The sequence below is a fragment of the Toxorhynchites rutilus genome, chromosome 3 (genome assembly GCF_029784135.1).
Source record: "Toxorhynchites rutilus septentrionalis strain SRP chromosome 3, ASM2978413v1, whole genome shotgun sequence".
NCBI lineage: Eukaryota > Metazoa > Arthropoda > Insecta > Diptera > Culicidae > Toxorhynchites > Toxorhynchites rutilus.
In genome coordinates, this window is record NC_073746.1 from 116,809,625 (window position 1) to 116,832,752 (window position 23,128).

The window sequence follows — 23,128 nt, forward strand, 5'->3', positions numbered from 1 at the left end:
ATGAATAAATAAATATTTGGGTGACTTCAAAAACGAGAGTGTTACGTTGGAGCATCAAGGTTTTATGCATCCAATATTGGATACAAAAAACCTTGTTCTGAAGAATAATCTTCAGAAGCTTTCCTGCTAACTGCACTTGATTGACAAATCACAAAACCAAATGTATGTGGTCGCAGTATTATATGGATAGAAAACATTAAAATAAACTCGCTTGAATGTAATTTTCAATTCCAAGGGGAACTGGCAGATTATTTTTCAGCAACGATCATTTCTTTCCAGGTTTCCTCTCGATAACCAGCAAACGAAAAGAGTTGCGCACGTGTATGTGTGTGTGTGGCGGCTGCTTCTATGTCTTCCCGAGGAACCGTATTTCGATGCTGATACTCTCTTGGTCACGAGAGTATCAGCATCGGCTTTTCTGCGCTCCCTCACAGTTAAAACAAACTGATTGCATTTCAGGTCAGGTCAGGCCAGGTAATGAATCCCTCGATCCCTCGCCGTTCAGCTCGTTCAGTAACGATGTTGTCTTGTCGATGTCCTCAGGCGTCGTGCACAAATTACGTAACGCTAAAAATCCGAATTCTGAACCACCTCTCCCCTCCCCCCCTTTCGTAACGCAATTTCCTATCTCTAATAAACAGAAAGTAACGCAACATCTACCCCCTCCCCCCTTATCGCGTTACGTAATTTGTGCACGACGCCTCACGAAAAATGAATCGGTTTCACCACCACAATATCATTTCAGTATGCTTTTCGTGCGTGATTGAATCGAGAGAAGGTGTGGTTTACGATGGCAATTTGGAAGGCAAACTAGAGGAGAATGAACTCTCTGAGTATGAAAATTTCGGCGACTGAGCAATAATCGATTGAAAATTATATAATTTTCGCGATAAGAAACATTTTCCGTTTTTCATGTTATGCATCCAATATTGGATACGCAAATATCCTACTGATGGGAAAGAATATTCTTCAGAAGCTTTCCAGCTAATTACACTTGATTGAAAAATTACGAAATCAAATGTATTTGGTCGCTGTGTTCGCCATATAATTAGAAAATATTAAAATAAACTCTTTCGCATGGATGTATTCTTCAATTCCCAGGGAACTGGCAGATTATTTTTCAGCAACGATTAGATCTTTCCGGAATTTTCTCGATGCTGTATGGCATCCACACGAAAATTCTCGTTTCAGTTTGGCCTGTAAATCTTTTCTAAACTCTAATCCATCAAATTTGGAGCCCTGAAAAGGGCCGTAATATAGCACCCTCTCCTTGGATTCGATGGGCCAGCTGAATGTCCTTGGGCATGATGTGACGCGTTTTGCGTGGATAGCACACAAATTGGTATCTTCGAATAAGCCTCCTGCAGCGTCATAGCCGCGGAACTTTGGAAGCGCAAGTCGGTTTTGAAGTCCTGAGCAATTCCGCGATCCAAATGCTGCAAAGGTAGCTTGCGGATCAGAAATTCGGTCGACTTCCGATAGCGATGAATTTCACGCAAAGTTCCCGGTCGATAGCGATGTGGCTTCTTCACCTATCCTGCGGCTGGTGCGCTTATCCGAGCTGCTTTCGTGTGCCTTACCACTGAAAGACTAACTAGCTATCTGCTTGGTCCCAAACAAACGAGTCGTCACGGTGCGAGAGTAGAGTAAGAAATGAACGAAAGCAAAGGAAGCGTCATTTTATAAACCATAAAAGTATAGAATCTAAACCCCACCCTTATTATATTCGTTGCTTACCCTGACAGAGAAACGAATAACATCGAAGTAAGTATACAGTAATGTATTTGAATCCGGACACTTTGCGTTACATTTAATACCATACCGCAGCCACAACATTTTCTGCATGTTGAATTAATGCGATTGATTAGTAACTATCAAGAAACTATCAGTAACTATATTAGCAACTATTAATCGCATAAATTCAACATGAAAAAAATGTTATGGCTGTGGTATGATATTGAATGTAATGCAAAGTGTCCGGATTCAAAAGCATTACTGTAAAAAAGAGTTAACTCGACTGAAATTTTTTCGGTTCGGCCTGCAAAAACGAAATTAAGAGCCCCCGTCGACTGCAGACTGACTTGTCGACCGATAGTTCGGTCGGCTTCTTAATCAGTACGGAGAAAAAAAGTCTGTAGTGTACAGCATAATGCATAGACGTAAGTATGAGCTTCCCCATCTCACATTCCAATAAGATTAATGGGTTTCCAAGTGGACGCGCTACATACGGATACGAATGATTTCAATAACCTGTTTTCGAAGCTATCATTAAGCTATTGAAACAATTTTTCGACTCAATAAATAGCAATCATATAACTCTTGGACATTTTATCTTTTGTATGAAATGATTATCATACTGTTCCGTTGATCCGAGGCAGAATGAATCACGCTTAAAGAAGGAATGGATTTTTTCTTGGAATTTAGTCAGCAGAAATAATGCCCTTTCCCAACAATTAAAAACGACAAACGGTAAACAGTTTCATCAAAGTGATTTCTTCGATATGGGGATATATTCACTACAACATGTCATATATTTCATATTCTTCATTATCAAATCCATATCCATGGCACCTACCGGTAACGAATTATTATCGAAACCACGATTTTCGCTTAATGCTCCTTTCAGTTCGGCCTGTAAAAAACTTTTCTGTACTCTAATCCATCAAATTTGGAGCCCTGAAAAGGGCCGTTGATTATATGCTAAGCTAATATAGCACGCTCTCCTTGGATTCGATGGGCCAGCTGGATGTCCTTGGGCATGATGTGACGTGTTTTGCATGGATAGCACACAAATTGGTATCTTCGAATAAGCCTCCTGCAGCGTCATAACCGCGGAACTTTGGAAGCGCAAGTCGGTTTTGAAGTCCTGAGCAATTCCACGAACCAAATGCTGCAAAGGTAGCTTGCGGATCAGCAATTCGGTCGACTTCTGATAGCGACGAATTTCATGCGAAGTTCCCGGTCGATAGCGATGTGGCTTCTTCACGCTTCCTGCGGCTGATGCGCTTATCCGAGCTGCTTTCGTGGTGCCTTGCCACCGAAAGACTAACGAGCTGTCTGCTTAGTCCCGATGAAACGAGTCCTCACGGTGCGAGAGTAGAGTAAGAAATGAACGAAAGCAAGGGAAGTGTCATTTTATAAAACATAAAAGAATCGAATGTAAACCCCACCCTCTTTATTGTATAAGCTTACTGTATACTCACGAATATAATAAGGGTGGGATTTAGATTCTATACTTTTATGGTTTATAAAATGACGCTTCCTTTGCTTTCGTTCACTTCTTACTCTACTCTCGCACCGTGAGGACTCGAGCTCGTTAGTCATTCGGTGGTAAGGCACACGAAGTCAGCTCGGATAAGCGCACCAGTAGCAGGATAGGTGGAGAAGCCACATCGCTATCGACCGGGAACTTTGCGTGAAATTCATCGCTATCGGAAGTCGACCGAATTGCTGATCCGCAAGCTACCTTTGCAGCATTTGGTTCGTGGAATTGCTCAGGACTTCAAAACCGACTTGCGCTTCCAAAGTTCCGCGGCTATGACGCTGCAGGAGGCTTATTCGAAGATACCAATTTGTGTGCTATCCATGCAAAACGCGTCACATCATGCCCAAGGACATCCAGCTGGCCCATTGTATCCGAGGAGAGCGTGCTATATTAGCTTAGCATATAATCAACGGCCCTTTTCAGGGCTCCAAATTTGATGGATTAGAGTACAGAAAAGTTTTTTACAGGCCGAACTGAAAGGAGCATTTAGCGAAAATCGTGGTTTCGATAATAATTCGTTACCGGTAGGTGCCATGGATATGGATTTCTTAATGAAGAATATGAAATACATGACATGATGTAGTGAATATATCCGAAGAAATCACTTTGGTGAAACTGCATTATAAAATTATTTGTGTACGAATGCCGCAATCGATAGTCGACTCTAATTTGCGCTGGGTAATTTCCTCGGAGGACTCGATTCCTCCTTTGAGCATTAATAATCTCTTTCTGGCAAAACGATGTGGTGTTAATCACATTATTTGAATGATAGAATGAAGAAGTTTTCTGCCAATTTCCTTCAACCTCCAAACGTATCTTTCTCCCGTTTGTCGTTTTCGCGTTCGCTAATCCTTTCTCACAACACCCATTTCTAGTTTGAGAAATTGTTGAGTAAACATTGTTTGTCAGTGCGCGTAGAGCGGGAATTCCTAAAGATTCATTGCACCTCTAATAAATTGCCGAAAGACGTGGTCTTACGTTGATCGCACTTGATTGAAAAAATCAAAAACGAAATGTATTTGGTCGCAGCATTATATGAGTAGAAAGCAATAATCGCTCGAAAATGACTTGATTTTCGCGATGTGAAACATTTTCCGTTTTTCATGTTATGCATCCAATATTGGATATGAAAATTTCCACTGATGGAGAAAAAAATATTCAGAAGCTTTCCTGTTAATTGCGATTGATTGAAAAATAACAAAACCAAATGTATTTGGTTGCAGTGTTATATGGATAGAAAACATTAAAATAAACTATTTCGCAGGAATGTATTTTTCAATTCCCAGGGGAACTGGCAGATTATTTTTCAGCAACGATGATAGCAACGAGAATTCCGCGCGTGTATGTGTGTGTGTGTGGTGGCTGCTCCGATGTTTCAAGCGGAACCGTGGCATCACTCTCCTCCTGAAGGATTCCCTTTTGGCCTTAGGTGCACAAACAGGCTCTTGGTGACACCGTTCATCAGCGCTTTCATGATAAACGAAATTAGCTTCACAACAACAGCGACAACATGCTCCAATCGCTGTTCAATCATAACTGAGTGGGTTTACGAGCAGCGCTCGCTTATATATCGATTTTTGATTTCAATAGCCTGTTTTGAAAGCAATTTTAAGACTATTGAAACAAGTTTTTGGATGAAAAAGTAACAAGTATATGACGCGTAGACATTTTATCTTTCAAATGAAGTGTTTATCATACCATTTCGTTCAGTTGTTTAAGAGCTATTAACGCTCAAAATCTCGGTCTCCGGCGTAACGCTTTCGTTCTCGAAAGTTTGGTTTTACACCCCGGTATAGAAATGAAAGACGTAGTCCTACGTCAAAAGGGAAAATTCGGAAAATTAAATTCCCATATGTTCTACAATTACATAGTGACAAGTGCTGTTAGTCCATTTGATGTTTGCGCTAGCGAAATTGATCTTTGTTCGAAACTGGAAATGGATTTTAATGTGATGAAACGCACTCTTATATCTTCTTCTGTCTATACCAAAAAAAGGATCGCCGGATGTCAAAAAACAAATTTTGGGCGGGACGAAGTTTGCCGGGTCAGCTAGTTCGAAATAAATATGCATGCGCTCCATTTCGAGCCACACTCATAGCTGACGGTAATCAGCTCACACTAATTACTGTTGATCCCCTCTCGGGAAACAATTCCATTTCTGGTGATGAACTGATTAATGGGGATAAATATTGTTTCGTTCCATGTTTTTCTTATCAGCTTTTGCATACCGAAAATAAACAACCAGAACCAGAGCATTATCGTTATTATTGTTGTTGGCACGGTTGAGGTGTGACTCGTTGTAGTATTTTCCATTTTATCACCCCTGCCACCCCCGACAACTAGTCTTCGTCGTCGCCAACAACAACAACAACAACCGGAGCGTTTTTCGTACCTGCAAAAACGAAGGAGACGAGAAACAATTCTGGCAATGTTCAAATGCTGGAATGAGCTCACTATCCGTTTGGATAATTTGTCATGCCTGCTTGCGTCGCTCTGTTTGCTCGACGGAACCCAATGGAATCTATCTCGTCGCCGCCCCCTCAAATACTGAGTAGAATAGTTAGGTGTGTCGTCCACCTTCCGAAAAGTTTAACTTACTGGAGTGTGTGTGTGGGTGTTCCTCCCTATGGAGTGAGTGGGGAATATTCCAGAATTTTCCACACATCAGTAACGCTTTGAAAATGGTCTTTAGTAATGTATGCAAAATAAAAACAAATGTACATTTTATATTGGATTTATAGATTATTATTGCATCATTCGCAAATGTGAAGAATAATGGAATATCCATGATGATATACTTAATTCTATTTGATGAGCATAAATCCAACTCAATTTGTTGGCCAAACTACTTTTTAGAGCTAAATTTATTCGTGAGAATGGCAAATCGCAGGAAACTGTTATCCAATATTATGGTTAAATACATGAAATGGTAAACACGAAAGTATTTACATGTTTACTGTTGCTTCAGAAACTATCGAAATGGTTTTGTTGGGGCGATGTAATCAATGATAGACACATCAAATTTTGACTTTCATCCAGCGCGGTCAGATGATTAGTTGTCACAATATACAAATTTTAGGAAAATTTTACAGAAAATAAAATATAATTCATTCTAATACTGCAAGTACATGATAAATACATCTATTTGCATAACATATAGTGTTTCAATTTGTGTTTTTATTTAGACACAAAAAAGTTAGAATAAGCTAAAGTTTCCATTTTAGTCGAAAATTCTAGGTGATTTTTTGAAATACTGTAGCTTCGTGAAAAATCAACGTATGAAGATGAAATGTACATCATTTTGAAGCTTCAACTTTTATGTAATATGCTACGAACATTTGTCATCTGGGCGTGGCTAGATGTAGTGGACAAAAATATCGGGGAAAAATAAAAAATCGATATCTTCTGTTTTTTTAAACTTTTTGTAGACTAACATTAATTTTTGCTAACCAACTCAATATCAAACCATACGATTTTCATACGATTGCTAGAACGTTCCTGTAAGACCTTTCAAAGTAGAGATATTTCTGTTTGAATAAAAAATTACCCTTTTGTGTATGATGTTCAATAATTCAATAAATAGTGATCGCATCGCAAACGGAAAGGTAGTTTTGAAAACCGCAATAAATGCTGTTTTAAATTTATTTGTTACTTTGACGTAAAAGCAAATTATTTGGTTTATTTTGCATAAATTTTAAAGAAGCGTCAAAACACGTTTTAGAAAACCTTCTGTTATTTTGCTAATATTATAGTAAATTTTAATATTTGCAGGTATATTTTTAGCAGAATGTATCCCTAAACAACTGTGAACGTTTCAAGTTGATACGTTCAGCCGTTTTTTCTGGCCGATCCATCAAAGTTTGGAGTGGAATTAGAGGAACACTTTATCGCATACTGTACCAAAATTACAAAATGCTGTGTACTGTTCTGAATCATATTTCGGACACTTCGTTCTAATATCTTGAAATGCACTAATGACATAACTATAAAATTAATATCACAATTGCTTCTTTAGAGTAATCCCTTGGTTTCACTATCATTTCAATGAGAACTACATTTGAATTTTAACATAATCGGCAAAAATCTGACAACACTACTCATTATCGTTTGTGTTTGACGTTTACTTAGCGTGAGAACGTAGAATTTACCCGTTCATAAATATTTAAATTTCTCCCGTGTTTCATCAGTTTTCATCATCGTTAAAAGTTTACTGTAATTGCATGGTAAGTGTTTCACAGTTGATTATAAAATATAATCAAGTGTAATGTAATTTTCGTCCAAAAAATTACAAAATAAAGTGTCCGAAATTTGATTTAGTGTCCGAAGTTTGATTTTTATTCGCTTCATTTGAAAAGCATTTTATTCGATGATTTTTTCATGTTTTCCATCCAATATGTACCAAAGTAGAAAGCTTAACAGCATATTACACTAATTTATTAATAACATCAACCAAATAATACCTTGAGCTAGAGCTTGAGCTTGGGTAGACTGTACAATTCGTAGTTGCTCTCCGTGATTGACCTGAACCAACCAAATTGCTCAAAGAACACACAGAATGACGCTTGGGATTAGCAAATCATTCTCGTTGTGCAATTTTCGGTGATTCGAGTTTTAGATGGTCAATAACGAAGCCGGCCACGTCCTTACAGTCACCAGGGGAAGGGAAGGAATGTTAGTATGATATATAAGGATTCTGGCCCGAAGGCCAGAAGGGTAGCCTCTATAGCGTGGTTTCCTAGCGTTTATCATGGAAGGGATCGTTGTTAGTGGGAATGGTTAAGAAAAATCAGGATTCACTGCGGTAAGTGATGTGATTATGTAAACGCGAGCTATTGACTACTCGACGAAACCAAAACTTCATGTGTCACAACGCGCAGCAGAAATTATCTTTAGGTAACCTTAAAAGGAAAGCCTAAACAATTCATTAGACCAGCTATTGTTATTTAATTATTTAACGCATCTTTTTTGTCGAAATTTCATCGCAGAAAAATAACTTTGGGAACCTGAGAAGGTAACCGAGTACGCTTCATAGAAATTAATAGATATAGAATATATCGGGACGTCGAAAATAAACTTTAGGAAACCTTAGAAGGTAACCTAAGAAATTATCTAAAATTAATCAATAATATATAATACTAATTTATAACCCGTTAATCATCAAGCGTATTCTTTATCGATGTTTTTAAAAAGATAAAAGAATTATAAAAAGTCGACAGAATCGATGACCGCGAATAAAATCTATAAATAGAAAGTAATTATTTTCGAGGTTACAAATGCGTGGGAAGAAAGTAAAATCCTATGTTCCTGGAAGTCAGCTATTCTGCAGTTGGTGAATTCTTTCCTCGGTATGGTGTCCCCGCAACATTTTTTTCTTTCTTCGATCCCTCACTGTATAAAAAAAAAATCCTGCTGCTCTAAAACGATAAGAACTTTGTCTCCTGGAAACACTGTGCATATCGATGAGAGTGGCAAATAAACACCAACCAAATAATATCTGTGCATAAAGTTTGAATATGTTTTCTGCATCATATGCCTTAAGTGTCCGAAATATGATTCAGAACGGTATACTCTTAAAAAAACCATTAGTACCTTTCGTTTTCATGTATTCGTGGCTATGACGATTGCAAGGAGGGATTATACCCACACATATACTTACGTATTCCCACACATATACACACTTCACACCCTCTAATTATTGCTTTGAAAATGTCGTTTATTTAAATCCTTCATGGAGTGCATTCTGCTTTTTGTGATCATAGTTCCATCAGCAGAAATTTCTGCTTGATGACTGTCGTTCTCATCCGAAGATGACGACAGTATCAAAATTCTTTCTGGTCTACGGACATCAATTCTTTTCACTATTGCTCCCCGAGGAAACAGACAATTTTGACGTAGGACTACGTCTAACCGGAAGATATAGGTGGTGAAATGGAAATCTAGGCACTGAACAAGTAGGAAAAAATGCAAGATTTGGAACGCTTATAATTCGAGCATTTCTCAATAGATCGCAAAGGTTTTTGCATCAATTGATAGGAAATATATCTACGTATCTATCATAACGAATAACATTTCATTTTTCTTGAGATAAATAATTGAATAATTGTGAAATATCAAGCATTGTCCAATTGCACTATGTGCCCATTTTTGATTGGTCCATTTTGTGCTCCTCAAATCGTACCGTCCAAAACGGGCAACCAGAGCAGCAGCGAAATAGAATGAAGTACGATTGGAAAGGAAAAAGAAAAAAAAAATAACGAAACATTGGTCGCAGTCTCACACATGCGTAATTCTCGAGCCAGCCAGTCAGCTTAAAAATCCCCGCTCCGCTGCCGTAACGATCATTCTTTGTGTGGACACCGACTGGACAACATCGTTGCTGGACGAGCTGGACGGCGAGGGATCGAGTGCCTTTCTCAAGGCAAGAGGGCGGAGGTGGTAGCGCTGGAGTAGAGTAGAGTAGAGTTTTCAAAGGGCCTTTCTCAAGGCTAGAGACGAATGAACTGCAAAAGTTTAAAGTCTCTATAATACAAGATCTTCCTTCCTTCCTTCCGTAACGATCATTCTCATCCAAACCGTACACCACATCGGTTCGCATCACAACACATCAACAAACCAACCCAAGCAGCCATGTTTGGACATGGTAAAGGAGGAAAAGTGAAGGGAAAGGCAAAATCCCGCTCGAACCGTGTTGATCTGGAGTTCCCCGCAAGGGTAGCTAGGCCGAGCGCGTTAGTACCAGTGCACCAGTCCACCTAGCCGGCGTTATATAGTTTCGGCCGCCGAAGTGATTGAGTTAGCTGGCAAAGCTGCTCGCGACGATAAGAAAACCCGCATTCGGAACAGAACACATTCGGTTCGGTGGACATCAAGACAACAGGCAGTTGCAGCGAGTGGCGAGTGGCAAACGCAATCGCAAAACGGCATCAGGTAGCAGAAGAAAAAAGTTTGTTCTTTATACAAACTGCTTTGGTGGCAAATCCAGAACAAGGCGGCATCGAGGGCGTTCGAAATGGTTTTTTCAAAACCACGAGTACTAAGTTTTCTAAATTGGAACCATTCCATAAAACAAGGCGCTTTTCAGGGCCATTAAACCTTCCAAAAAAGAGTTTAGGAAATACAGTTCAATGCTTTCTAAAACAATATCCAAAATAATAATAAAACACAAAATTGATTTTTTTCATAATTTGTTTGCCAGGATATGATGAGTATGTGAATTTGACAGTTGTTCTGAGCTTATTGATTGTTATTATTATTTTTTAAATTTTTTTTATTAAATTTATCACCAATTCTTAAATTGCTTTTAGATTGAAAGTACAGTAATTTACACTTATCTCGACATTTAGCTAATTGGACGGACCTGTAATGCGACATATTTAGTTGGACATTTTTGTAAACATAGAGTTCGGGGTCCAAATTATGACCCCACATTGAAAGTCGACACTGTACCGCTGTCATCGCAAATGTTCAATTACACGTTAAAATTACCTCCAATCCAATACTGAGTGGTGGTAATGCGACGTGCCATTGAATGTAATTTACTGTAAAATATGTCACAAGCTGGATGGGAAGAAATTTCCCAACTGTGAAAGCTGTGGCGAGTGGCAAACGCAATCGCTAAACAGAAAGGTTTAGCCGAACAAGATGGGGATATCGAGTGATAACAAAACAATAAACTCTTTAGATTGAAGATAATTTTGTGATCCTGAAAAGGACCCTTTTTAGCCTGCATGTGAATCCAACGAGCGAACAAATCGTAATGAATGTATTTTTCTTTCTTTCTTTTTTGTTTTTAAGAGGCTTTAAACTTTGAAGTTCATTCGCCTCTAGCCCAGTGGAGAGCCACAATAAAACCAGCCCAGAGGGGACTGTCGAAAGGGAAACCAAAAAACGCAAAAACACAACGCCAAAGGTTCTTTTCAGAACCACCAACATGTTCATAAAGAGTAAACAGTACACTAATCCATTTTTCAGGTAGATAGGTAGGTATTCACGTAGGAGAAGAAAATAAAACAATATATTTAAAATATATATTTAACAAGAGCTGTCCCCTTTGTATAGTCCTACGTCACTCCGGTTATGTCCCCGACATTACCCACCCGTCTTTTTTTCTCTTCTGATTAATCACCTGAAATATATACTGGTCAAATTTCAGGGTTCAATTCCAATAACACTTTGATCGACATCGAAAAAGTCTTCTCTCGAATATGTTCTAGATATGTTTTAGAACTAGATAAAAATATATATTTAGAATATTGTTATTTTTTTCCCTCAATATAAAAATATTCCCAATTTACTACAATAACTGTAAATTCTAAAACGAATCAACTCAATTTTCCACAATATTGGCAGGCACCGTAGTAGCAGATTGAAGTATTTTCTAAGCAGGTTTGGTTTTAGAAACATTAAAAATAGCAACCGGTCATTTTGACCATTCGGAATAGATAGGTATACCACATATGTGTATCAGAATGAAGGTAAGTGGGAGATCAATGTAATATAGTAATACTAAACATTACATGAAAGTAGAAAAAATCATAACATTATTAAAAAATATTTTTGAAAAATTCAATACAAAATCTTGCGAAGAAATGAAATTACCGGTCATTTTGATCGGTTGGTAGTTCTAGTGGTAATCATACTTTTTGCCTAGAATATGTTACAGAAAAAAGTATGAAAGCATATGAGAAACAACTTCAGCATATTTTGTAACGTTGTTCACCTGAACATTCATGATCATTCGGACAGCGACCGTCTCCTGAGCATGCCGTTCAGCCTTCATACTTACTTGTAGCCTTGCGATTCAACCGTCACACTGAAGGGCCACAGCCACCGCCCGTAGAGGGGGCCACAGTCCCGGAAGGGAGCACCCCAAAACTGGGCTCCACTGCTTTGGTTCCAGGCGGCCCCAAGCTCGCGCCAATAGGTGGACAGAAAGGTCCTGCTGTCCGACAGATTTGCATGCGCAGCATCGATTTTATCCCGGAACTGCACAACCGCCAGAGATAAACGTGGCGACGCGATGCCAACCGCTAGCAAACCATCGTCCTCCTTGAGGGCGTAGCTCGCCAACTCGTTGGCCTTGTCGCGGGCCATGGCGAGCCTGCGGTCATCTTTGCTTGTGTCTAGTTTCCGCGAGGCAAGAAAATCTGCTAACGATTTGGCTGCTTGGAGCGTGATGTCGGACACATCATAATACGGATCCGGTGGGATTTCTTCCAATGCTCTGGATTCACACGGTGGGAGACCAGTCACTGCTAGAGTAGTTAGTTCCAAATTTGAGGGTTCACCCTGCGAGCGTTGCTGTTGTTCTAGGGCTTGTCCCGAAGGGAAGTGGAATGCTAGATGTGGTAAAATGGCGATAATTAACCACGGGGCAAGCGTTGGCCATTTGTGCTTCGACATCGAGTGATAGCAGCGATAGCGAAGATCACGGTGATGGTAATGTTGACTAGAGTGATCCATCACCGCTTTGTTTTGCTCGAAGTGTGCCTATAGTGTGCTACACGAGACATCTGGAACGAGAGAAAATAAAGTGTTGAAGATTAACTACTGTTGTTATGTGAGAATGTACAAATTTTATACAGTTCAGAAAATCTGGAAGACATGACATGAGAAACATATTCCGCTTCGATGCGTCTCTTGCCTTCAATCAGTTCCGCATTTCAGCATTCTAGCAGGTTGAAAAACATCCATTAAATCATCCCGGTAAAAGTTTGGCTACAGCCCGCTTACCGGCATGACTAAACACCCTCTCGACTCCCATCAGAGCTTCATCAGAGCGTCAATCGAAAAAGGTTAAAGGATAAAAAGCTCCTCATTTCAGCATCCCTTCTCAAGTTTCCCTCGGCGCTCCCACTCCCACAACGGGGTCGAATGATTTCGAGCTGTTGTTTCAGTGCTACCAGGAGGAGGTTGTAATTTTTCACGCTAAACAAATGATCCATCATTTAAATGGCGCCTGACGGTAAACTCTGGGAAGCTCGAGTAAATTCAGGAAAGCCCGAGGGATTCATCGTGGCTCGAAATTTGGTCCATCGTTCATTGTTTACTGCAAACATGTTCCATCAAGTTCGAATGTATGCCTTGCATCCGGCAGGGAAATTTGCCAAATGTTTGTCCCCTGGGTTGGGGTGGAAATCGATTTCATACCTGGCTAAGTTTGTGGAATACTTCTATCGTCCACTGTATGCTGAGTTGTCTATCTAAGGTCATTCGTTCATCCTGTTTGAAATGCCATCTTGTAAGCGGACGAGAAATCTTATGATTAGCTAGACTCTGTGACACTCGCTGTTCGTATAGATATTCTATACTGCGTTTCATAACTATAGAACCACTCCATTTTTCCTTCTTTTATGGCTTGGGAGAATTTTCTCGAAAAGAAATGGTTTAGATAGCTTTTAATCAACGCGAATGTATAGTCAGAAGTGCAATTAAGTACTTCAGAATCATTTACTCCATTTATTATCATGTATCACCGTGATAATTGGGTAATTTGGCATTGATTCATTAAAATCGGAAAGTCATGGCATGGTTTAATGTATAGGGGCTTCAGAATCTAGACTGGTCAGCTTGTTTACCAGATCAAAACCCCTATCAAGAACTTATGAGGAGTGATCGTACGAATAGTAGATTTAGCTTACAAGCAGTATGAGTGATTTGAAGAACGCTGGAGTTTTAGTATTTTGAATGTTTCGCGCCTGAACACAACAATAAAGTTCAGATGGCCAGCCTTATAAATGAAGCTAGTTATTGTGTTCTACACTATATAGGGTAACACGGGGTGAGTTGGACATACGGGGTGATTTGGACCACCCCTTTATCTCAAAAAGTACGGCTCAACTTGATTTTTTTTATAATGTCATATCCTTTTATTGTTGAATCGTATGTACCTAACGTAAAAAAAATCACAGGAGGGTTGTGTCTGAAACAGTTGACTTAGGATTCCGTTGGGCCATCTGTTAATTTTGAATGATTACATCGTTAAACCCTTTAATAATGATTTGGTGGCCCTGAAAAGGTCCGTTTTGTTTGGTTGATGGGTATTGTTTGTTCACTCCACTTTACACTGTAAACACTTTACAGCCGAGTGATGATGACAGAAGGATGATAATTAGTTGTTAGATGGTGCGTATCAGATAGAAGATACCGAAGTGGAATGAGATATGATGAAAACCGCCCTCTCTGACTCTAGACGAGATGCCTCCTGTGTTATGTATGGATGAAATAAATGAAACAAAACTCATAAATGTAATATAAGATAATTATCAATATCGAACACAATTATCAATTTTTCTCATCAGTAGAAACATGTTACTTCAATGTAGAGAAAACATATTTGAAATGGGAAAGGTGATTTTCTTTTATAATTTTTACTTTCTGAGTGTTTATTCAACCCAATGCGAATTTTAATTAGACTAACAACACTTAATACTAAATGTAAAGCATATGGGAAATCACGTTTTCGAATACTTCTTCATCTTTCAAACTCTTCTCGCCGTATGAACTTTCCTTGGGTAAAAATGATCACAACAAAAGAGACAGCTAAACCGAACGACAAGTTCTCGAGCGGGAACACACCTTGGTTTCTATTTATGAAAATTGAAGTAAATCGTTTTATATATCAAGTCATTTTTAACGCAAATGCCACCATATACAATTTTACACTTACACTTGTGCTAAATTTTTCACAGTACACGATCGGTCATTGATATGAAATTTCACGAAGCAATCAACATTAAAGTTTCAAATTTAAATTTTATCTGCTGGAATTAATCGTATCACTCACTTTACTTGCAATATAAAAAATGCCCCAAACTCGCATACATTTGCAATGTCGATTTTCCCCCGGGCACCTTGGTTTTGATGTCTCTGTTAGGGAACACATTTCAGTGGGAACAAAAGCTACCCCTACTTTCATGTATTAGGCTGTCAAAAAAGTCCTGCGGTATTTTTTTCGAATTTTCATTTGTTCATAAAATTAGTTACAATCATCTGTTTTAAGTCAAATATGCGCCGTTTTGTTCGATGACTTGTTCCCAACGAGATGCCAACTTCATAATACCCTTGTTATAGAAGCTCGCTTCCTTATTGGCAAAAAACTCGGATAACCAATTTTCACAGGCCTCTTTTGTGGCTAACTTCTGACTACCTAGCTCGTTCGCCATGGACAAAAACAGGTGGTAGTCACTTGGTGCAAGGTCCAGACTATACGGCAGATGCAAAAGAACCTCCCATCCGAGCTCCCGGAGCTTCTGGCGCGTCACCAAAGAAGTGTGTGGCCTGGCGTTGTCCTGATGGAAGACAATGCGGCCTCTGTTTATCAAAGATAGCCTCTTCTTCATAAGTGCTACCTTCAAGTGGTCCAGTTGTTGGCAGTACAGGTCCGAATTGAGCGTTTGGCCATAGGGAAGCAGCTCATAATAGATTATTCCTTGACAATCCCACCAAACACACAAACAGAACCTTCCTGGCCGTTAATGAGGGCTTGGCCACCGTCTGAGCCGCTTCAGCGGGCTTCGACCACGACCGTTTGCGCTTCACGTTGTCGTAAGTGACCCACTTTTCATCGCCAGTCACCATCCGCTTCAGAAACGGGTCGATTTTGTTGCGATTCAGCAGCGATTCACATGCGTCGATACGGTCAAAGATGTTTTTTTGCGTCAACGTGTGTGGCACCCATACATCAAGCTCCTTTGTGAATCCAAGCTTCTTCAAATGGTTAATAACGGTTTGATGACTTATCCCCAGCTCTTGGCCGATGCTACGGCTGCTACTATGCCGGACTTTCTCGGCTAATTCAGCGATTTTGTCGCAATTTTCGACGACAGGCCTTCCGGAGCGTGGCGCATCTTCGACGACCTCTACACCAGAACGAAAACGTTGAAACCATCGTTGTGCAGTGGAAATGGAAACTGTATCGGGTCCATAAACTGCACAAATTTTATTGGCAGCTTGAGATGTATTTTTGCCTTTGTCATAGTAGTACTGTAAAATATGTCGGATTTTCTCTTTATTTTGCTCCATATTTGCGACACTATAACTCACGAACGACTTAACCAAACAAAACACTGTCAAGGACTATATTATAGCGCGCAAAAATACCTTTCCAACAAGCTATAGTATGACTCGATACAATGAATACAACTAGAACTACGCGCTTACAACGAACCTCGCGGAAATACCGCAGGACTTTTTTGACAGCCTAATATTTGCAGTGCTGATTTCCCCTAGGCAGCTTGGTTTAGATGTCTTTGTTAGGGAACATATTTCGGTGAGAACAAAAGCTCCCCTAATTCCATGTATTCGCAGTGCCGATTTCCTCCATGCAGCTTCGTTTTGATGTGTTTGTTAGGGAACACATTTCAGTGGGAACAAAAACTCACCCTACTTTTATGTATTTGCAATGCCGATTTCCCCCAGGCAGCTAGGTTTTGATGGCTTTGTTAGAGAACTGCCGCATGTGTCGTCAATTTCGACCAATCAGATTTGGGTATTTCCGTTAGGATAGGGGTTGAGATTTTTGAATTGTTCGATAGTTAGTTTTATTACATACTAGCTAACCCGCCCATTTACTTGATTAATTCTCGAGTAATGCAGAAATTTGTGTTTTATTTGTATGGCAGCCACCCCTAAGAGAGGGGGGGAGGGGTATCTAACCACCATAGAAACATTCATTGCACCCTAAAGTTTCCATATGCCTAATTTGGTTTAATTTGCTTGATTAATTCTCGGGTAATGCAAAAATTTGTGTTTCATTTGTACGGCAGCCCTCTCTAAGAGAGGGGGAAGGAGTATCTTAACACCATAGAAACATTTATTGCATCCTAAAACCTCCACATGCCAAATTTGGTTTCATTTGCTTGATTAATTCTCGAGTAATGCAGAAATTTGTGTTTCATTTGTATGGCAGCCCCCCCTTAGAGAGGGGGGAGGGGTCTCAAAATATCACGAAAACCTTCCCCGGCCCCAAAAACCCCTACATACCAATTTTCATGTCGATCGGTTCAGTAGTTTCCGAGTCTATAAGAATCAGACAGACAGACAGACATCACTCCATTTTTATATATATAGATATAGATATTATTTTATTCGATATAAAAAATTGTTATGGAGTGCCGAAATCGATTAACGCAAAAATTTCATCTATCCATCATGAAATGACTGAGCAATACGCGTTTGAAATTGGACAGTTTTCAAGATGTACTCGATTTTCGATTTTCAATTTGTACCCCAATATGCTCCCGAAAGACGTAATCCAACGTCAAAACTTTGGTAAAATTCGACAGGTGGAAGGAAACGGTAGCAACACATCAAGCACATTGATTGCCAAAAAATATGAGTTTTCCGTTCGTGGTTTTTCCCGCTGATTCAATAAACTTTTCGTGTATTGTGCATTAAAGTTCTGTTCGCCTACAGATGGGGAACAATTTGATGCAGTGAAACTGTAAGTTTGAACAATAAATGAAATTAATTGCATTTTAATTTTTGCATGTTGTGTGGGGTGAATTGGTCCTACAGGTTTGAAGCTATTCTTTGGTCTAATTGATTCCAGGAGCCGCTGAAGTACAAAAAGAGGATGGGCAGACAACGTTGGACGAGGGGGGGGAGCTTGAAAGAGTAACACAGGCTATCCAGAACGGATTCGAAAGTGTTTGAAAATGCTCGGACAACAGTGGAAAGATCCATACAGAATTCGAGATGGTCTCAATCCAATTTTTCTGGTTTGGAATCGGGCCGAGACACCTGGTATCGATCTCAGAACACTGTTACTGATTGTAACATTATCCCAAAATACTTTACATAAACATAAGTATGTTTTTTTCCGATGAAACACACACTGGACCAAATCACTCCGCATCAAATTTTTAATGTCCAAAAATCATCACTTTTATTTCATGATATATTGGGTAATTTGAAGCTTGATATAATGATTAAACATAATTGATTGAGAGAAAACAAGTGTTGCTCAGTGTATAATGTGACATTTTTTATTTAGACCGTATTTGTTTGGAAATATAAGGCGATTTGCTTAGGGGGTCCAAATTTCCCCCATTCTCCCTACGTCGATTCAACCGACTTCTTACATAGCTCTGGGAACTCGGAAAAATGGAGTGGTTCTATAGTTATGAAACGCAGTGTATTAGAACGATTATTTAATTATTATGCTTCAAAAAAGAGCCATTCGGCAAAAAAAAAACCAAACGAAAACAAAAAAAAACCAATCATTCCATAAATGAATCCATCTATGTTTTTACGTGGGACTATGTCTAATATTTCAACACAGGGACCCTTTTCAGCACATTAGCAGCAATGTTTTTGCCTAAGAATTTTTTAAAAGAAATAGTAGAATAAGTAAACAATATTACGAATATAATAGGTAGGTTTTTCCGATTTTACTCAACGCTCACATTCCCCCACAATGCAATTTGTAGAATTTCATGAATGAGTGACCAAAGTCGGAAATAAAGCCAAACAATCGAACATTCTTGGATTTACCAATTTTGTTCTTTACAACGAATTTCATTCGTTCATATTCAGATGGTGGAGAGACCTCTAGAAAATTAACAGCGATCCGCCAACATCATATGTCAAGGATGCGGCTTATTATGAAGATCATCAAACCTGCTTTGCTTTTTATAGGTTACTATAAAGTTACAACAAAATCACGCATCAGGGCCACCAACATATTCTACTAAAGAGATAATAATAAAAATTTCGTTCCTTCTTTCCATTCATTCTTCTGCCGACAAGCAAAGGGTTTTCTCGATGTGGATTCGCTTCGGATCGAGAGTTGTGAATGAAAGATGTCATATCGCATTGGAATTTTGATATTTTTTTTTTCTAATTTTGGTTTCCAAATCTGAGGCGGAGACTCGAGAACAAAATATACTTCGCGTGGAGAGTGCTTGTGTATGATTGAATCACAGGTAAGAATTTTTTGATTACATGCGTTGTCAATGACGGTGGCGGTGGTACAAATATAGTATCGCCTGTGACTGCAATGTGTGTATGTCTAGGGGCTGTCTGCATACCACGTGAACAGAAAAACCACGATTTTAGACTCCCCATCTCCTTCCTGGGACAAGCTTCTACGTGGACATCTTTCATTTTTTTGCAAAAGAAAATAATTGAGTTGCGTTTAAATTTTATTTTAATTTTTCTTTTTATTTTCTATTGCTTGTTTTTACTGAACGTTAACTCTAACAATAGTTACGTGTTATGACCGAGGGAATTTATAATTTCGGGAAAAGAAAAAAAAAACACTCTGAATACTTTTCTATGACCTTTGATTCAATCCACGTGTTTCTTCCTTGACAATATCGCTACGAATGACAATCAGTACTTATAGTGTTTGATGTTTACGGACAAGGTAATTAAAATACAAAGGTTGTTACGATAAGGTAAATATATAACATAACGGTTTGTTTCCAATTCATCGATTTTCTATTTTCCATTTTATGAGTGCACGAATAATGACTATTACGCCTTCGACAGCTGGATGCGTGAATGCTGTCTAAAAATCGGTACCTTGCTGGTGGTATCGGTTCTGGAGCAACGGGGTGTCGCAAAACGAATTCCAATGAATATTTTGAAACTTTAGGACAATACCTGAAGCCTTACATAGGGGTTTTTGAAATTTCGAAAAATTGCCAAAATGGCTGCCATTTTTGATAAAAATGAGCCATTTTTCATGAAAAATCGCTGTTTAGAAGCTCAGAAAAATCCCAAAATTGAGATATAAAAAACGGCTATGTAACGCTTTAGATAATTAATTTTTACAAGCAGATGAAAATTGGTCGAGTAGATCCTAAGATATCGATACTACTAGTTGAAAAAACATGGTTTCGAGAAAAACGCGTTTTAAAATCCGTACAGCAATCCTATATCCCTTGAGGCGACTTCATACTTTTGGTGAAAAATCTTTTTAGGACAACATTTTTGAGGGCATAAGCTCCTCAAAATTGCAACAAAATTCAGTTTCTTCGACGTTCCAGACCGGGGTTCCCCCTTAATTAATGAACCTGTGAATCGTTAAAATCGGGGATTTTTACAAAAAGCTATTTGAGTTTCCAAAAAATTTGACAATGGAATCAAGGGCTTCGTTAACAGTTTTTGGATTTTATTGAAGGAAAACTAATTTAACCGTTTGAGTGCGGAGCAAATTTTGTGAGCATATGTCAAAAATGCGGACGAGTTTGGATATATTTGAAAAAAATACTAAAGAACGCAGATAACTGATTAGGTCACACAAGCTGTATCAATGCAAAAAAAAAACACACATAAAAAGCGGTTTTTATAAAATTTATTAACATTAACTTCCTTATTTGCATATATATTATATTTTTAAATAATGAGAATATTATATTTACAAAATTTCCTTCGCAATTATCGTTTGCTGTACAAATCGCGTGAAGTCCTCTTTCAAAAATGTCCCCGAAAAACGAAACTTTGTTAAGAGGTGTCATGTCAAAAATATTAACCTCAAGCAAGAAGAGCGCTATCGCGCTCCCCTCACTTTTGGCATATAACAAAAGGAGCGCTGTCGCGCTCCCCCGTGTTTAAAGGGTTAAAAACAAAACAGCAGTGGTATGAATAAAAATCGATATAGGTATCATCATTTTATAAATATGTTTTTTGTGTGTTATAACTTGGCTCGCTAAATACCCGAATTGCCGTTCAAACGATAAACGTTACTCAGTGCTCATTCTCTCATGTCGTTCATTATTTGTGCTGCCTTCACCTCATTATCCTCATTGTAACGATTACCCTTAAGGTCTCCCTTAAGTAGAGGAAAAAAATTGCAAACCGCAAGGTGGGGGAGGTGTGGAATTGATCAAAGCGTCAGGTTTTCCACAGGCTCTTCAGTTGCACGTGAAGTGAGTTGGCGAGCGTTGAGCCCGATTTATTACATTAAATGAACCTCAAAAAAAAAGAAAATGTAATACTCTTCTATATTGGTATAACATTTGTATAATATACATGGAATCGAACCCGAACATCCGGCATGATAATGTGAGACGCTAACCACTCGGCCACGGGTTATCAAAACATGCATCCCATGGAAAAAGTTCAAGTGGGAAACATCTAGCTAATTGTCGGTAATAAATATTTACTTCTATCCCTTCGTCTAATGCGCTATCTCTGACGCGCTTATCTTGGGAGCTATATAGAACAATTGAAGAAAAGGAAACGAAACATGTGGTTTCCTCCTGCTGACATTATTTTGTTTTTCAAATGGGTGTTGCGCTACAAATTTGATATTTGAATTTTAATTTATTTTAAGCCCTGCTATCTAAGCAGGGTCCGTAACACACGGTACTGGACGAAGAGGACATTGGCTTTTTATTACTTCGCGAATCGTTCGCACTCTTAAGTTTAAGAATACAATCATTGACCAGATATTTGTATTAAGGAATTCAGTTTTAAATTTTCATGATACTAGTTCTCGCCGGCAATAATTTTGTAGTTCTACGTTAATAATGCGGTCATGTTTTGGACGCCACACTTCCATTTTTTCTGGGGATAGAGGAAAATTAAACGAAAAAAAACTACTGAATTAAATCGACTTGGGTTAAGCAAAATTATGTTACCGATTAGTGGAAAGTAGGAAAAGAGACATGCGGATCCAACCCAACAGCTGAAAATTTAATGACGAAAATTTGAGCAAACTTCTTCCTAGTAAACAGCATGATTGTTGTGTTCTGAATATTCAATGAGTGTGCAGAAGTTTTTTATTTTCTTTGCAGCCCTTGGCTGGCTCTGGCACCAGAGGCATAATAGAACGGGGTTTGGGAGTGAGGATCAGCGCACATCGGAGGGGAGCTGCTCAACTTTTGGGAAGAAGGCATGACATTGCTGAAAGGGTATTTGAGTGGAAGGTTTTATTTTGGCACACAAAAGAATGTATCGTGGATGAAATAGATACATGAGTTCTTCTACATAATTTCATGAATAGTTTAGATATCATATACATAATTTTTCCAAACATTGTGAAGAATAACAATATACCCTAGATACAGATCATTATGTGCATTCAAGCTTCCACTACCGGAGGATATGGCTATTATGAATGCATAATATAGCCAAAAAACTGTGGTTAATCCAAGGACACATTCTATTTCGATGGTGAGCAGTCTTTTTTCGTACATTCGAAACCATGTGATGCCATCGTATGTAACGGGTTCCTAGTTTGTCATCCTCGCTCCAGGACGTATAGGATGCACACGGAATTCCTAATCCGCTATAACCAGCATTCCAGTCCGGGAATCGAGATGAAACCAGTATCGCCATCAAAAATAGTCTGTGTCGAGTAAAACCACTAGAGAAAGCGGTACGTCGTGATTCATTTCACCACAACGACCACACCAAAATCCGCTGGATGTGGATCGTTGTTCCTCGTGCATTTGTATGTATACGGAAGAGGCGTAGGAAGTGGATAGAGAGAGAAAACTTTCCCGCAATACCATTTTGGAATGCCACGAAATAAACGAACAGTACTCGGCGTTTGTTGTTCTTCCTGCCGTCGTAAGCTCGATTTTCGTGTACGTGTCAGATCGTCGCATTCGGAAGATTGCCAGCATCACATATTCAAAATTCACACAGCAATAGCAAAACAGTGAGTGGATTAGAGGCTTGAATCGCCCTGTTAGAAAAAGCCCTACTTCCGTTTTTAGCTGTTGATTCCTATGAGCTGTGATGCGGCTCAGAGTGTGAGCCGTAAAGTGCCACATGGCTGGGGCGGTACTCAGCATGTTAAATTTTATGCTTCCATCATCACGTTGGAGGGCGCTTTTGCCGCCCATACGGGAAGAAAGCCTCGCGAAGTGGTTATTGTTGGGTGCTTGTGTGTTCCGTCTAAGGCCT

At 39.1% G+C, this 23,128-nt stretch overlaps 1 protein-coding gene across 7 annotated transcripts in view; it reads right to left on the reverse strand.

Moving 5' to 3' along the window:
• The window catches only part of LOC129780318 (probable G-protein coupled receptor 158), a 212,149-nt gene that overhangs the window by 72,953 nt on the left and 116,068 nt on the right, over positions 1–23,128 (reverse strand). For all 7 annotated transcript variants that reach the window (XM_055788438.1, XM_055788436.1, XM_055788435.1 and 4 more), the window contains exon 3: positions 12,051–12,777. In XM_055788438.1, coding sequence (XP_055644413.1) covers positions 12,051–12,727 — 677 coding nt within the window. In that variant the 5' untranslated portion in view covers positions 12,728–12,777. The remainder of the gene's footprint in view (positions 1–12,050; positions 12,778–23,128) is intronic.